The 17264-nt window shown below is 34.5% G+C and overlaps 1 protein-coding gene and 1 long non-coding RNA gene across 2 annotated transcripts in view; one reads left to right on the top strand and one right to left on the bottom strand.

The window, feature by feature from the left end:
- The window catches only part of FMN2 (formin 2), a 155958-nt gene that overhangs the window by 114860 nt on the left and 23834 nt on the right, over positions 1-17264 (top strand). Inside the window, exon 16 of the mRNA XM_058836733.1 lies at positions 5942-5993. Within this exon, the coding sequence (XP_058692716.1) occupies positions 5942-5993 (52 nt within the window). The remainder of the gene's footprint in view (positions 1-5941; positions 5994-17264) is intronic.
- Positions 6904-17264, bottom strand: part of LOC131578209 (uncharacterized) — a 34325-nt gene continuing 23964 nt past the window's right edge. The window contains exons 2-3 of the long non-coding RNA XR_009277410.1: positions 9624-9787; positions 6904-6995 (exon numbers count right to left, since the gene is read on the bottom strand). This is a non-coding gene — a long non-coding RNA (uncharacterized LOC131578209). The remainder of the gene's footprint in view (positions 6996-9623; positions 9788-17264) is intronic.

The raw sequence follows: 17264 nt of genomic DNA, 5'->3' as shown, positions 1-17264 counted from the left end.
AAAACAAATTCAAAAGTCTAAAAGAGAGTTGGGATAGAGGGGGAGGAGAAGAAAGAAACTTTTCTCGAGATCTTTCTGTTGATTCTGGTGTATTTGCTATTCTGCTTTGGCTGTTTCAAGGTTTTTCAAAATAGTCTTGAATAGTATGCTAACTGCCAAAAAAAAATAAATTCTTTAAGTGTTATTTTGGTGTTTCCTGAGGGTGTTTAAAAGTATATGTACTACCAAGGAGAATAGGGGAATTTTGTCAGAAGCGCCGACAGAGCTCTTGTGAAGGTAGACCTTAGACCCTAATAACAGAAGAGTAACTGCATGCTCTTGCTTGTGCTGGTAGTTCATCCAGTATTTTCTCTATATCCATTTTCTTTCAGTCCTAGACATGCTTGAGGCATCTGCAGAGGGTATCCTCATGGCCTCTGTCAGGCACCTCAGGTCTTAATGAAGCTGGGTTAGAAGTGACAGGTGAACTACCTGCAGTTCCATACACTTTTTAAGAAAAAAATATCAATTTCCCATGATTTTGTTCTTAGTTTAGTTTTGTTGGGACTTTTTTGAATTTACCTCTCTGCCAGTGGAGGTATTTGGTATATTTTCAAAGCCCCAGCTACTATTCACTCATCACACTCATCAGTGTGGAAGAAAATGCATCCTCTTTAAAGATCCTGGTAAATCTCCAACAAGGGTTTGTAAAAATAATAGTAATTTTTTTCTTTTCTATTTGGTTGTTTTGGGGGTTTTTTTCCGTAAAAAGGATTTCTATAACTTTTCCTGCTTTTTAATAATATATATATATAACAGTGGACCACAATAATCCTAGACTAAAACAGTTGTTGTATATCTTGAGTTTCCAATTAGTTATAAGTCAAATATTTCTTTTTAGATTTTTTTTTAATCCTGTGGAAGAAATGATAGAGTGAAGTATCACACTTTCAAACAAGAAATTGGAATAACTAATAACAGAGACAACAGATGTTATTTGCAATATCTGTCCACACAGAAAATAGTCTGTACATATAGAAAATAGATATGTGCATGTTATTAGCTTTTTTAAAAGTCAGATTTCGTGCACAGGGTGTAGTGGTTAAATTTGGAGGAGACTAGCAGAGAAAGATTTTCTGTATTGAAAATGAGAGGATACTTGGCAGTTGTCTTCATTCACAGCGTGGCTTGATTTTTGCAGAGAACTTAGCATAGCATCCAAAATGATCCACTAAGGTCAGAGGGGACAATTTGTGGTCAATCAATGGTTTATATCCTTGCCTTTGAATCCCATTTAATTTTGTCTTCAAGGCTTCTTGAAAACAAAAAAAATATTTATAGAAAAGTGAATTTTACTGTTCTTCTGAAGACCAGCATTTTCTAAAATGTCTGTGTCTATTTCTCACATTCAATTTGGTGAGATGCATCAGATTTTCATAAATGCATAGGTCACTTTAGTATGCTTATTCATGTATGTGCCTTTGTAAAAGTTCATATGTAACATTTGCAGGACCCTAATCAAAAAGAATTGGAAGAGCAAATACACAAAACAACAGCATGTATCATTCTGGAATGTGGGTGTATGCTGATAAGGACAGAAGATTTGAGAATTCAGTTAATTAGACTTAATTTGTGAGATCTTGTTTGAAAGCTCATTTTGAACTGCATGAAATTGCGTTTTATGCCCCAATTATAAAACACCAAGCACTAAGTTTAAGCAAACTTTAAAAAAAAAAGTGATAGAATAGAAATTAAGACATCTGATGTGAGTAATTTTTGAAGAGATGCATATGTCCTGTAGTTAAAAGAATTGATATAAGAGGCTTGGATGTAGTACAGTCCTCACACTTGGTAAGCAATGACGTAGGGAGGAAGGAATGTACTTGATTTTTGACCAAATATATAAAGTGTTTAGGAAGTATAGACTTTGCTCTAAAAGGAGACCTAATCTGAAGGTATCTTAATGGAAAAAGCAGGCAAACAGTGGAATGTCATCCAACGAGAAGGCATTAAAGATGCTTTCAAACTAAAAAGGGAAAATATAACTAAATCACTACATGTTGTAAACTGTTGACAAGGTAGCTTCACTCTGTTAGAGGTCACTTTGACTCTAAAATGCTGTGAGTTTTGAGATGGCCATGTTTTTTCAATATGACCTAAAGTTATTTTCCAACTATATTTGAAATATATTTTTCAGAATATATTTGCCTTCATGATTATGAAAGCTGCATGTAAAGCCCTACAATACATAGAGTATGTGAAGGCCAACATAAAAATCTGTTACTTTTTACTTACTTTTGCTTACCAATGTATTGCACAAAATAAAGAGGTTAGTATTTTCTGGTATGATATAGTCTTTAATAGATTTGGAACAGTTTATCTGGACATAGTTTAGCAAATTAGTGTCAAGAATCAAATTCTTAGCTGAGGGTGTTAGAAAAGATGATGAGCTAAAAAATATGGAATATTTAGGCAGAAAACTAACCCAAATGCAGAAATTCCTACATCTGTGAGAAAACCTGCAAGCAGTCACTGCTATATTAGCTAATGGATTCCAAATATATATGAAAGCAGATATATGAATAGTATATGACTACAAGATTTCTTTTAATGTTTTTCAAAGAAAATAAAATAATAATATTTTTGAAAGAATCTTATTTCTAGAAGATAGAGAGTAATTGTAGAGGCAGAAGAGAGTGCTCAGATGGTCAGCTGCCATGGTATCCCAGGATTTTTTTAATTTTTCTGTCTTGGCCATCGATGATCACTGTGTCATGATGACTGTGGACTGGGTATAGGTTTTTTATTTTTTTACTTCACCTGTTATAGGTGTTCTCTTTGTAACTGGAAGTACAGTTTTCTCCTCTGAATGTTCTTCCAAGGTGGGCACCTTTTAGCTGGCATTTGGCACTTAATGGATATATGCCAAGAATGAAGAAGCCAAACAAATGCCTTTCACACACTCTTTTTACACCTTTGAAGAACTGCTTTGGAGGAAGAAGTGATAATAAAGATGCATAATATTGAGTGAAATGATGAAGTATAATGCATTCTGGGACACTTCAACTGGATCCATCATAAAAAAATATTTCCCTTGCTCAAAGAGGAGAACTTAATTGGAAGTAGGTTACCACTAAGGTGATTAGTACAGAGCCAAAGTACGACTAATCAGATATTATTATATTATCAGATGATAATATTCCTGTTCCACAAGCTATAACAATCTCTAGCTGCTTCAACATCTAGTAGTTACTCCATTGTATCCAGGTGATAGTAAAAATTCTATTGCTTTGATAACTGGAAGTTTTCTTCCTTTATTAGAGAATTATTTATTCCATGATTAAGTTTCACGGCATGTCTTCAACTACCCATTTTGCACAGCTCTTGGATGTTTACTTTGTCTAGTGCAAAAGCAGTCATCTGGTTATTTTCTTTGGACAGGGACAGATCTGTGTGTATAAACCATGTTTTCTCTTTCACTGGTGCCACCTGTCGTCTTGTGGAAGCAGAATTGTTTTCATGTCTTTAACATTTTCCATCAAGAAAAATGATAATGCAAAAGGGTTACAAATTACATTTTCACCTGCATAATATCTTTTTGATAAAATGAGGAAAGTTTAAAAATATCATCACATTTGGATATGAGGCAACTACAAGGAAATTCTTCCTCAGAGAAAATCCTTTTCCTTGCAAGATTCTGTTTAATACCAAAAGGTGATTTGATGCAGGATGAAATCTCTCTCTGTGGGAATAGTAGCTGCCTTATGCTTAAGTACTTATTACTTAAAAAAAAAAAAAAAAGACACTATTATATGCATCTCTGCTGTTTAGGGTTTCTAGAGTTTCTTTTCATTGTTAATTTATTAGAAGTATAGATATAAGAAATAACTTTGTTTTGTTTTGCTTTATTTTGCTTTTCTTCTTCTCTGGACCACAATAACTTTCTTTTTTAATTTAAAAGAATTTGTGCCAGAGCGGAGATATTCTGACATGCTTTGATAAGCTTAGGATAATACGTTATGCTTACACTCTTGAAAAATAAATTGTGGAATATTTTCTCCATTGCTGGTGGGTAAATAATTGTTTGTAAAAATGTGCAGAACATTTGAAATAAAGAAGAAAGAACCTAAAACAAGGCAACTCTAAAGATATTCCATCCCATCAATCTTGGAAGTGATAAAAAGATTTACATCCTAAGAACACAACCTATGTGTACAAGACTGTTGTAGGATGGAATATGGTAGTCTCTATTTCTAAGCATTTTTTTAATTGAAGGAAGTCCAAATTGCATTGTTCAGTAATAGAATCATTTCTTTTAGGAGTTGTATCCACAGATAGTTAGTGATTGTGTTAATGCAGAATGAGATATTTGATCTCATTTTATCCAGAGAGTTTGTGTGCAGCAGCTTCTCTTTTGAGCTATGTTTTCCCTGGTCATACCTTGATTTTCAGGACTGAAGTATGAAAAAAAAAAAAAAAAAAAAAAAGTTTTAATGAAATTCTGTAAAAGCTACCACATTTCACCTGGTTTCTTATCCAAAGCAATGCAAGGCTTTTAAGAAAAAGTCTAGGTCAGCCCAAATTCACTCAGCACTGGGCTCAACTTCACTCAAAAGGGTTGTGAGCCCTCACAAACCTTCTGAAGAATCTGGGCCAAGTTTCAAGTCCATATTGAAACCTGTAATCAGGCAGGATTCACGTGCACTTCAATTTCCTTGAGAACGTTTACCCATCTCTCCCTCAAGTTTTCTCTGGTTTGCTGGGATTTTTTTTATTTTATTTTCAGGATAACAGTGGTGGAGCCCAAGTCTTCAAGTAATGATTACTGAATACAGTGTTTCCCGCTGCAAATATCCGAGCAGTAGTCAGCAGTGCTACTGCTCGGAAGACTACATTGCTACTAAATAAAAAGCATTTGCAGCACTAGACAAAGCTCTGATCGTTGTTGTGGCTGAAGAAAGTATAAGGAAATTCCATTTGTATATCTTCGCTACAGATTTCACATGCCTATTTGAGTGTATGCTTGTAAATTGCTGTTGACTGAAAAAATCTAACAGAAAAGCAGTGATTATCTTCGTATAATAATTATGCCATTGCTTTGCTTTTTTCAACAAATTTAAAATCAGGTTTCCTTTTTCAAAGTCAATGTATCTATAATGAAGAAAAATAATTTTAGTGAATTAATATTGTAGAGCTATGTAGGGAAAGTGGAATAAAAAACAGCTGAAAGTTTTCTTTTTTTAGATTTCTGTATGAATTTTATACCACTGACATTTGTTACCAGGACAGTTAAGAGCCTTTTCATATTTCAAAACTTTCTGACTCATGGGAATCAAAAAATTCCCCCTGCAAGTTAACAGGCCAGAAATCTAGCAGTCTGGAAAGTACCAAATTAAAAGAGCTTTCTGCTTAAGCATGCAGACTTTAAATGAGATTTAAGTTGCTTTACCTGAATGACTGCATAAATATAAATTTCACCTAAGCGCATGCACAGAGCAGATTGACAATTACTTTGCACATCGGTGATGCCTATGTTAATGTTCACATTCTAGTAGATGTTTTGTTAAGTGTTCTTTCAGTGATCTAAGTTAAGGAAATGTATGCAAAAATTATGAGAGAACGTGTGGCAAATAGAGAATTTTTTTCACGAGTATGTGGGAATGACGGTTTCTTGTTTGTACTTTCCTTCACATGATCACCAAATCATAATATCCTTTGGTATATAAAATATATATATAATATAGAAATGTTAATAGGGTTATCAAAATTTGTGTAGTTTTGTTTGTAGAGCTGTTTGTTGAATGGGGGGGTCAGCTGGTTGGGTTTTTATTTTTGGACTTAATCTACATGAGTGGATCAGGTGGTTTCTGTGTATTTTAGACATGACATATTTAAATTAAAATTATCCTAAAACATCTCTATCCTTCACCTTGTTTCTAATTATTTGATTTTATTTTTACAGCCAAAATAGACCAAGAAAATGAAGAGAAGTCACTGACAGAAACACATAAAAGGTAAGAAAGAGCAAGGTAGTAAGACTTTCTTTGAGAAATATGTTTTTTTAGCTGTTGCTGTACTGGTAGCCAGCATTACTGTGTTTTTGAATGGTATAGAAATAGACTCAGAGAGAAAAGTGATATTTAGTTATTGTCAATTTTAATTTGACAATGAAGATTGAAATTCTTTAAATAAATATTGTACATTGCTCCTGTCTTTCAGAAAATGCATTAACCTTATGTAAAAATAAATTCAGAGTATACCATTTGGACTGAGAGAAAACTGTTCATACTACACCAGAATCATGGTGATTTGAGAGATATTTAGCATTTTCAAAAACAATTATTATTCATTAGGTACCATTTCCTGTGCTTATAAAACGTCCATTTTATAAAAAGTAATTAAAACCTTTTTTAATACACTAATGAGATGTACAATTAAATGTGACTTCCTTTGTACAATTGGTAATAGATCTTCAATTACTTTTTGAGGCAAAAAGCAAAATACCTCATTAAATTTCATTATAGATGTGTGCAGTGGAGACAGTTTTCAAAACTGGGAACCTCACTGCATTGCACAACATGTGGTTTGTTCTGATTTTTTGGGGGAGCTCTCCAGCAGCAGTGTTTAAATGGGACAGATTTTTATTGGCCCCAGCAAGAGATCAAAATATGGCACACAACATTTATAGCCCAAATTTAGGGAAACTCACGGTCTGTATTTGTTTTTCTTTCACTAAAAATAGCATTTTGTTTTTGTACTAGCTACAACTGTCACTTAGTACATAGTAATGATTATATCCATTATATACTCACAGAATTATGATGTCTCTCAATAGGATTCCTCTTAAAGCTATTGCTATGAAAGTTTCTAGTTTTTACTGTGATTTGTTAGCCATTCTATGGCCTTAATGCCCAAATTTCCTACCTGCAGTAATGCCACAGGGTGGTTGATGTCTTTCCTGGTACAACATCAGGTTTTTTTCTCTATTCCCTTGGGCCATGTACTAAAGATAGTACCTGAAAAAGAAGCCAAGGGGAGTCAGTGCCACAAGAGCCTCCCTCCTTATTTGTAAGGAGATGGTAGGTCCCTAAGTGGTGTGTCGGAGGTGTGGAATCATGGTGGTGTGGAAAGGGAGAGAATAATGGAATGCAAGAGAGAGAATATAAGATAATCACGGCTGCTTTGAGCAGGTCTGTGTTCACTTAAGTTTCATTACAGAATCACAGAAGGATCATCAAGTCCAGCTCCCAAATGAGGGGCCTGTAGAGGGATCAAACCCACAACCTTGGTGCTATTAGCACAATGTTCTACCAAGCTGAGATAATATTAGGGTATTGCTTTTGCTTAATATCATACCTCTTGCTCAAGTATATGAAAGGCATTCCTGGCATTTCTTAGGTTTGTTTAGCTGCTCAGTTACATAATTCTTATCTTTAAAATTTTCCTTCGCAATAAAACTTTGAGAGAAGACGGCACTTTTAGGAGATTTTTATGATCTCTGATTGCTCTTTTAAGGGAAATATTTGTCCCATCAAAAATGGATTTGAATACAAGTCCAAAGGTGACAGAAATCTAATGACAGTGGAATCTTCAATCTGTTGAGAAATCTCGTGATTTCTCACTATCTTTTGGTGTCTAATTCACTTTTCCTTCTAATCTTTTTCCCTGGCAAGACTGGAACCATCATATCAAAAACTTTGTGTTGGTTTTATTAGCCTGATGGGGGAAGAAAGCAAACTGCTCCGTGGGTTCTGGTTTAGCTTGATCTGTTTCTTCTGACTTGCCTTAATTCTTTCTTCTCCCAGCTCCTTTTACACAGTTTGTCAAGGAGGAAAATTCTGCTTCATTGCTCCTCCTTTCTGTGAATATCTAGCAAGGATATTTTCTTTCTTCCTTCCACCTTCCCACTGAAATTCTTGATCAGATTACTGGCATTTGTTAGAACACTGAAGACAACTTCATATACCATTTTTGTATTATGTATGATTATTTTAGTAAGATTTTTAATTTAGCTTGGAAATAAAATGCTTGGGATCCTTTTTGGCAGGGGTGGGTGAAAATGATGATAGGAGCTTAAGAAGCTAAATAAAAGATTAGTTGCATTTGACTAATCATAGGTAGATATAAGTGCATAGGATGACAAGACAAGCAAGTAGTGCAAGGAAAAGTGATGGATTAGATGGAGCAAAGTTAATGTGATTAATGTGCTTGGATTTTCCTTGTTGAAGTGAATGACTTCAGCCCATGTATAAGTTCAGGTCTACTGCATGGAAGGATTTCTTTAGCTTTCATTAAAAACTAATTTTTTTTTTTAAATTATTATTTTCTTTATTTGTTTGTCTCAATTAAAATGCAAAAGCCCAAAAGAAAAGCTCTTTTAGCAATAAAAAAAAAAACCAGTTTCTGAAATGAATAATGATTTGGGGAAAATTCAGCAATGTGTCTTTTTAAAAAAGCTTAGTTGTGCAATAGATGAGCTGAAATGGAAAGTTAATCTTACACACAAAATGAAGACAAAAAAAATGGAATGTCTGCTCTAGGGACTCCATACAGTGTATAGCTGTTCATTTGTCACAAGTGAGAAAATGTTTAATCAGTTTTGAAATGATGTATTCTCTCTTTATTTATCGTGTTTAGTGACTTTAAGAGTGTCAGTATGTAAAGTGTTTATCCAAGGAATGGATTTCTGGCACATGGATAAAATGAAAAGTGAAATGTTTAGCTCGCAATAGGCATATGTTCCAAGATCTCTCTGAGTAAGTATCCTGAGATGAGAAGAAAGCACACAGGTCTATGTTTATCTAGCTTACGCAGGCAGACAAGGAAGGCTCCAGCCTGGTATTAACACTGAAGTGACATGGAATGTCTTCACCAAACCCCAAACAATTACATCATTCCCTTAACAATATTGATAAAGTGTAATAAGAAAGAACCTGGCACTTTCCAATTAGATCCTCATTGCTAAATGCTTGAGAAACTGTGAAATACTTGTCAAGTAAAAGCAAAAATCACTCATTTGGGGGGAGGTGAAAGAAATAAAACAGAAAAGAGAGAGGAGGAGGGGAAAGAGATGCTTCTCTATTTTAGGAGTCTTTAATTCGGTGCCCCTTTATTTTTTCTTCTGTTTTTATTTTTAAATTTGAAATATGTCCTCCATCCCAGGACTTGTATTGAAATGCTCTCTGTTCTATTTTCATTTAGTTAGTGTTAAATATGTTTTTGTCTTTTCAGATGTGATTTTTACTTAAGCAGCAAGAAAAAAAATCAAAGTATTATTGTTTCCAGGTATGCTTAATACAATTTCAGAATGAGATTGGCTTTGTCATAGTATACACAGCAAGTCAGAACCAAGATTGCAACAAAATTATTGTCCAAATAATATGACATGTGATACTTCGTTTGCTGCACTAGGATGAAAGGCAATAGCAACAGCAGAAATACTGTTTTGCAGACTTAGAATTGAGTTAGTTACTTTTCTTGCACTTCATTTCTGAAGAACCAGTAGCTAAACAGCCTGACTAAAGTTACTAGAAACAGCATTCAGTGAAGTTGAAGGTCCTAATTTTCTGCCTTGCTACTGGAAGGGCTGAATAGCTCTAGAGGAATAGAATGTAACTTTATTACTTTTTCTTATAATACCTTACCCAGTATTAAGTTCTCATCTCCTTAGAAGGCTTCCAGATTCATGTATTTTTAAAAAGCAAACAAATCCAGACTTGTAACACTGTTCTCTCTTCCACTGGAATACTTCAGATGATCTTTTCCTTCCCCTTTATCTGCAAACATTTGTGTCTTCTTGGAATAACACCTTGGGAATTATCCAAAAATTTAATTAAAGATGGAAGTTTTTTTATATCCAAGATAGAGTCAAATGATCTTCATTTTTTCTTGCTATCTCTCAGTCTCACAATCAAGCATTTGATTCTAAATTCAGTTCAGCAGCACTGAAAGTTGCTACTTATATTTCATATCATTAACTCATATTCCACTTCTGTAAGAGACAATGTATGCTAGAAATGTCAAAGAATACTAAAGGTCTTAAAATATTTTCCATTTTTTTGTTTGTTTGTTTGTTTTGGTTTTTTTTTTAGTATTTCAGATGAAATAACCTTGCTTGAAGAGGAAAAATAACTAAGTCAACAGTCCCATACACTGGTGGTTTAAAACCGTTCACCTGTTTTTCTTGTTGATGCCTAACAAGACTTGGAAAGACAGAAATTCCACTTACTGTCCTGGCTTTCTGTACATCACTGATTTAAAAAAAAAAAAAATCCTAGAATTTATTATTTTCTTTAGTAAATCTCAGTTCATTATGAGAATTATATATTTGTTTTATAAAATGTCAAACAGAGGACTTTTTGCCTCTTGACGTATCAACCGAGGAATTTAGGATGTGTGTGGTAGTGGTAAGAAATGCTCATCTCTCCGTGTCTGGATATTTTTATTTGGTTTATTTTATAATTTTCTTCCATTACTTGCACATTCCAGTGATTTTTGGGCTTTTAAGTGCTTTCTGAGTGCAGCCTCCCAGGCACCTCTTCTGTTTTCAGGACTTCTAATAATCCAGTTAGAAATGCGTTGTTGCTTTCTTTTGCTGTAGCAACAAAATGACATTAATTTTGAAGAGAAATGTTTACTTTTAAATTGCCTGCAAAAAAAGAAAAAACAGTATTCTTGACACAACACTCTTTGCAGACTTCCATTGACATCACTGAACATGAGAACTTGGGGAGGAACAAAGGTTTACACCTGCTTATGAGCTGACAAGTTGATGACATTTAGAGAAATAGCAGACAGTATGGTACAATGGCACTGCTGAAAAGCAACACCTCGAAATGTAGCACCTAAGTCTGGTAATCCTTTAAAACATTAAATGTTCCTCCCACCTCACTACCCTCCACACAATGTTTTGGATTGTTTCCAAAAGTGAACTGTAAAGTTAAAGTGAAAATTGAGTTAATGATAGAAATAAACTGCTGAAAAGCTTAGAATGGAAGAGGTATGTAGTTTAAAAAAAAAAAAAAAAAAAAAAAAAACAGAAGGAAACTTTTAGCTGAAAGGCAAGAATATGCTATTGGACTCTGTCTTTCACTACTCTTTGGCCATTCATCTATTGTTGGTTGCTTCACTGTTATGTCTATTTCTCGCTGTGTGGCTCCCAGCATGTAGGCTGGAATTGCTAAGGGTAATACATTTCAGACCCTAGGTATACATTAGTTGGATCAGCAAAAAGTAAATACTTGCTGAGCAGAGGAAATGTGTATAGAAGAAGCTTACAGTCTGTTAAACAGTTTGGATCACTCTAGTTTAGTATCCTGTCTCTGACAAAATATCAGGACCAGTACATACGCAGTAATGGAAACTTAGCCAGCAGTTTAGTTATGTCAGAAAGTCTCTTCTAAAATATGGGTAATTGGTCTTATCCTGGAAGATGAAGTCCCTGTCCTTTTCTGAAAACATCTGCAAAGTGACACACTCCTTAATCATTTAGATTATTGATTTTTGCCTGTAAGAGCATTATCTTTTCTTTTAAAGATGTTGGCCTACTTGCTTTGAAAAATAATTTTATTTGTTTGGAATTAGTCTTCATTTAATGGCATTTGGTACTAGTATGAGCAAATGGTGATACAGCTCCTAACAGACTGGGGTACAATTCAGAGATCTAATATTCTGCAATGTAAACTGATTTTTATGCAATTTATTCTAAAGTTTATATAAAGGGCATATCCTTAGATCTTGGAGTAAAAGAGAAAGGATGTTAGCTTGAGGTGCAACTACAGTTACATGGCTAAATAGCATTGATAACAATACAGCAAACACCCTGATAACAATATAGTTAAAATAACTTGGATCTGATCAACCCAAAACTAATGCTATGGCATCAGGCTGAGGATTAAAAAAGATAAAAGAAGAGATGAACCATGTAGATACTAAAATTAGTGGGAAAAAAATGGATGAATTAAAGTCTTTCAATGTGTCACATATTTTTTGGCTTCCAGTTTATGTTCAGCAGGTGGTTTCACTGAGTAGCCCTCAAAAATTCAATATATTCCTCTTGAGCTGTTGCAGCTGAAGTAAAATGCTCGTGTGCGTGTATGTATGTGTGATTAGCTCCAGTGCCTCTCCCTTGTGCATCAGCTTCTGATTATGTTCAGCAGGACTTCTCTTTCATCATATTGTCTACCTGAGCTGTTTGGTTAGATTGGTTCCTAAGGCCTTCATAGTCAGCATTTGCATTTGCAAGGACTGTGACTTAAATGTGGATAATGCATCTCTTTTACTCTCTTATGCTGATTTGCCACTGGAGTTGTTCCTCTCTTCCTTGCTGTATGTCACAGTTTACTTTAAGTATTACAATATTATGTCGCTGTTCTCATGTATATGCAAATGGAAAAGCAGAACGTCAGGGATGGGATTTAATTAGGTCACAAGTGCTGTATTAACTCATCTGGGAACTATCCAGTAATAATCTCTACAATATAGGTCATTCCTTCCATAACAATTTCCAGCTGATGGAAGGCTGCCATCCACAAGCCGATCCACGATATAGGGATTGCTTCAGCCTACTGCTGAAACTCCACTGTGCTTCTCATATATGGAGATTAGGTGACTAGGGAAAAAAAAAGCATTGACTCTTTGCTCTTCCTTGGTTTGTTCCTCAGCCTCATTGCCTTGTTTCTTGACTGCTTTGATGAGCTAGTTCAGAAACAGCTTTACTGTGCCAGATCCCTTCTGTGCTATGTCTTAAATGAGGGCTTCTCATGAGATAACCTCACACGCTTCTTTTCTCAGCTGCTGTCTGAAAGATAGTTCTACCTTAATCAGTCTGTGGAGGGGGTAAAACTTTTTGCTTCACCCTAAAGAAAACAGTTAGGGTGTGGTCACCCCAGACCAGAAACACAACAAAGCCTCCTTGGAAGGGATGGGAACAGCTCCTCCAGACATGAGACAGTTTTCTTAGGCCAAAGGAATATGGTTTGTCTAGCTTTGCTTGGATGCGTGAATAGTGATAATTCACAAATCCAGAGTTGATATGGTTGTTTAACACAATATTTCTGTTCATTCCAGTGGCTGCCACCTTTTCATTTAGACAGTCCTTATAGAAAATGCTGCCCATTTTCTGTACTCATCTACACAAAGGTTCTTTCACTTCTATGAAGAGAATATATTGGGATAACTTGAGACTTGAATGTTAAGTGCTTAACATTTGAAAAATGCTAATAATGACCTTTCCAACCTGACAGTTCATCAAGACAGATTTTGAAGTCTTTCAGTTTCCTTTCATGGGATTTTGTCATCATTGACTCTAAGAACATGAAAGCCCCCATGAACAGTTCTGTTTTCAGCAAAGGATCGATTTCTGCTATTCATAGTTCTGTTGGCCATGATGATATGAGTGGATGCATGTTAAGCTCCTGCATGCTGAATTAAGTAAGAATGCTCTCCAGAGCAACCACAAAGGGTTAAGGTGAAACTGCATCAAAAGACCATTAAAATGCTAGGATGTTCTGTAATACCCAGGTATTTCAGGCCATTTTCATTCGATAAAGAGTAAAAGCAATTTTATCCTATAAAGAATAAAATTTCAAAGGACAGAAACTGAAACCTAAGTTTGACATGAGCACCAAAACAGAAATTATTATGCTGAGAAAAACCCTGTGCTCTCATTTCACTTGCTATATTTAGAGTGTATTTTTTTCAGTGCACATATATAAAATTTTGTCTATGCTGAATTATACTCTTAGAGATGAGTTAATCTTATGTGTACCTGAAATTTTTTAAAGCATGTGTGTGGTTTCCAAATAATCTGCTCTAGATTTAAGAAAAAATTATTATTCCATTATATAACTGTTATTATTTTCTTAGATAACCCTGACCTTGCTTGTTCATGAATTTCAGTTATAAAAATGAGCCACATCATGGGAGCAGGCAGATTACAAGGCTGAGGCTGCGATCAATAAATTGAAAAAATATAATAAGCTTTTAATACAGTATTTAGTGCACAACAGCTCTGCACTACTTCCATAATTATAACCTCTTTAAGTAATAATGGTTGCTCAGAAGGCCTCTAGTGAACATGAGGAGTGTTAATAGAAAGATCTGAAGTCAAGTTGGGCTTTCACATGAGGCTTTTAGCTGTTTCTTACAGCACTGAGGCCATCAGCTTTTGTGTCAGACCCCTGCTGAAATCCACTCTACTGCTGTATTCTATGTCTAACAGCACCTTATTATTTCTTCAAGTTCAGCCAGCCAAGGGTTATTTAATATGTTTGAAGCTCCCATGTTTGTCTTTTTAAGAGAGAAAAATAGTTTTCTCTTGGTTATGTTACTGGGCCTGACTCTGCAGTGCACAAAATTACATGGTATTGTTTTACACATGCTCATATTGCCTGTGTCTAGCTTAGCACAGAGCTAGCCATATGTCTCAGCTTAGCTGGCAGGCGTGGGCATGATATCCACACTAACATGAATTAAAAACATTAAAGTCCAAGATACAGAGCCTATACATTTATGCAAAGTATTCAGGTAACTGTGGGTTGCAGCTAACACCAATGCTAGAAGGATCTAGAGAACTTTAACTACCTCAAGCCAAGGTTTTGGGAGGAAGTTTGAACTGATTTAAAATTATCATTTTAAAATTACATGGGGAAAGCACATGCAACTTAAAAATGCATTTGAAGAGTCACGCTAAATAATGCTTGATTTTTTAAAATGCATTTTGTTGGAGTGGCCTGTTAGAATATAAATATCAGAGGCAAAATAAAAGACACAAAGTTAGTTCTGTTTTTAATGTATTATCTCCATTCATTTTTTTATTTTGAATAATATTCTTGAATGGAAATATGACCTTTAAATATTCACAGGAGAATTTAGGTTCACATAAACCCCAGATTCTGGGTGAGATGTAGCTGACAAATGCTTTGTACATGGTATAATGAAGGTAGTAGCTAAAATACCTTTAACCTACATTTTCTGACCTTCAATTTTCAAACGGCTGTAATTGATTCAGTATATGCAGAATGGCTTTTTCAGTACAGTATTTTTTTTTTGTCACCAGAAAGGTTCCATTTGCCAGGATAGATCTCTCCTTATAAAATTTAGCTCCTAATCCTATGCCACCTTGGATAAAAGATGATATTGTTTTATCAGTGGAGCACTTGTTTACATCAGAATGATGCAAAAAAAACCACCCAGAATCAACCCAAACCCAACCCAAACATATAGAGGGACCAGGTTGTAGCCTATTATTTTAGAGATAAATGAGAATAAAGATACGAATTAAAAAATAATTAAACCAGTGAGGGAAGACCTTGCAGAATACTTTTTAAATGTAGTATTAACTGTGATCTCTGGTAGCCTAATGTTTCCAGAAGATAATAGCAACAAGGATTGATTAGGCAAATTTCATCATACCCAAACAATATACCTTAATCTGGACCTGATAAAAGTATTTTCTAAAATAAAGAATTTTGAAATTCTCAGTGCTCACATTCACCTTTCAACAAAAGTAAAATTTAATTTAGTTATGGCTCTTTTATTCTGCAGGTTTGCAACCTGCTGTTAAGAGGCACTTTGTTCCTGAAAGACAGGAATAAGAAATACTCTCCCATTGAATTAAGTAAATAGAAGTGTCTGGAATAACAGTTTAAATTGAGGTTGAAATGGCAATTTGATATGTGAAGGGTTCATCAGCTGTTAATACCATGACATCATCAGTCTTCCTAAAATTTTATTTTTACCAAATTGTTAAAGTCCAAAGCTATACTCCTAATATCGACTGAATGTAGCAGTCTGTGTCATAGCACATGCTCTGTATTTTGTAACAGCATTCAGTTACAGAATCTGCTGCCATCAGCATAAAATACGGAAGTTCTGCATTTGTGATATTAACAATTATGTACAACTTAAAATATTGATCATTGTAGATGATCATTAAAGTTGTAAAGCAGTCCTAGGAGTGGGAGGGAGGGTGTTAAAATTCTCATGAACAAGACAGACCAGCCTGTCAAAACATGATTTTCTGTTCTTAGTATTGGATGCTTTTTGTTGTGCTTTTGTTGGGAAGAAAAAAAATAGTGCTTCAAAGGTAAAGGGATTTTTTTTTTTGCTGTTATTGAACTGCTAATTTTCATATGGTCGAAGCAATAAAAAGTGTTTCTGTTTAATATGAGTTTATACGAGGCAAGGGACCAGGCATGAGGGAGATGACTTAGGATTCAAAACATTGCAAATGTTTGGCAGGTTTTTTTTAGAGGGATGGAAAAATCTCTTGAGACCTTTGTTTTCTAAGGAACAATATTACAAAATACATAGTTACACAATATAAATTGGCAAATGAAAGAACAGATTAATGATTCTGGCAGCTAATTTAAACTGGCATATTATCTCAACTTTCTTTTTAATATAAGAAAGTTACTTTTCTTCCTTTATAAAAGGGGGAAATAAAAGGACAAGAAGAAATTTCTTACCAGCATTTAGGTACTAGTTATCATGAATGAACCTATACTTATTTTTTTACATATTTTCACTTATAATTATGCAGAACAAGAGACAGCACTGATGACAGGAAATTATATTTTTTTTAAAAAGCAAAGAAAATGTGAAGAAAGTGATGTAAAGTTATAGTGCAGAGAAGAACCTTCAACAAAATATATAAATAGAAAATTACAGCCTTCATAGAATGCTGTGCATATAAAGTTTCCTAATAGTCTTGTGCAATCTCAATCATCAGGATGCTGGTACTCTTTTATTTTAGATAATTTTGTGTGACCATATTGAACTGGTTGGTATTCTGTCTGAAGATTAACTCTTGCTTTCAGATGTTGAATACACTCAGAAAATAGATACAAAGCCTTGGCCTCTTTATAAAACAAACCAAATACTGATATGATGATTCACATTATTATCATCCAGGAAACAAATACTCTTACCTGTATATTGTACTCACCTTCGGTATGTAGTGAACAATCCAGGATCAACACTGTGAACAGGCTTACATGCCCATCAACTCAGTTTGGCTTTCAATAAGACTCATATCAGATTTAAAGTAATAGAAGGCACAAATAGTCTTTTCTTTCCCTTTTACTTTCTTTCTTCTCATGGAATGTGCTTAGTTCTAAATTTTATTTGTGAGTTTAATTGAACTAAAGGGTACTTTAGTAGTTTCAGCCTGATTTGGAATTGCTTCTGAAACACAACTACTTCACACAAGTAACAGATTACACCATTTACACTAACTGTCCTTAATAATTTATGTACATAATGATGCTTAGAGATTTATGAAG

Source organism: Poecile atricapillus, chromosome 3 (assembly GCF_030490865.1).
Source record: "Poecile atricapillus isolate bPoeAtr1 chromosome 3, bPoeAtr1.hap1, whole genome shotgun sequence".
Classification (NCBI taxonomy): Eukaryota; Metazoa; Chordata; class Aves; order Passeriformes; family Paridae; genus Poecile; species Poecile atricapillus.
This window is presented reverse-complemented; position numbering and strand designations above follow the sequence as displayed.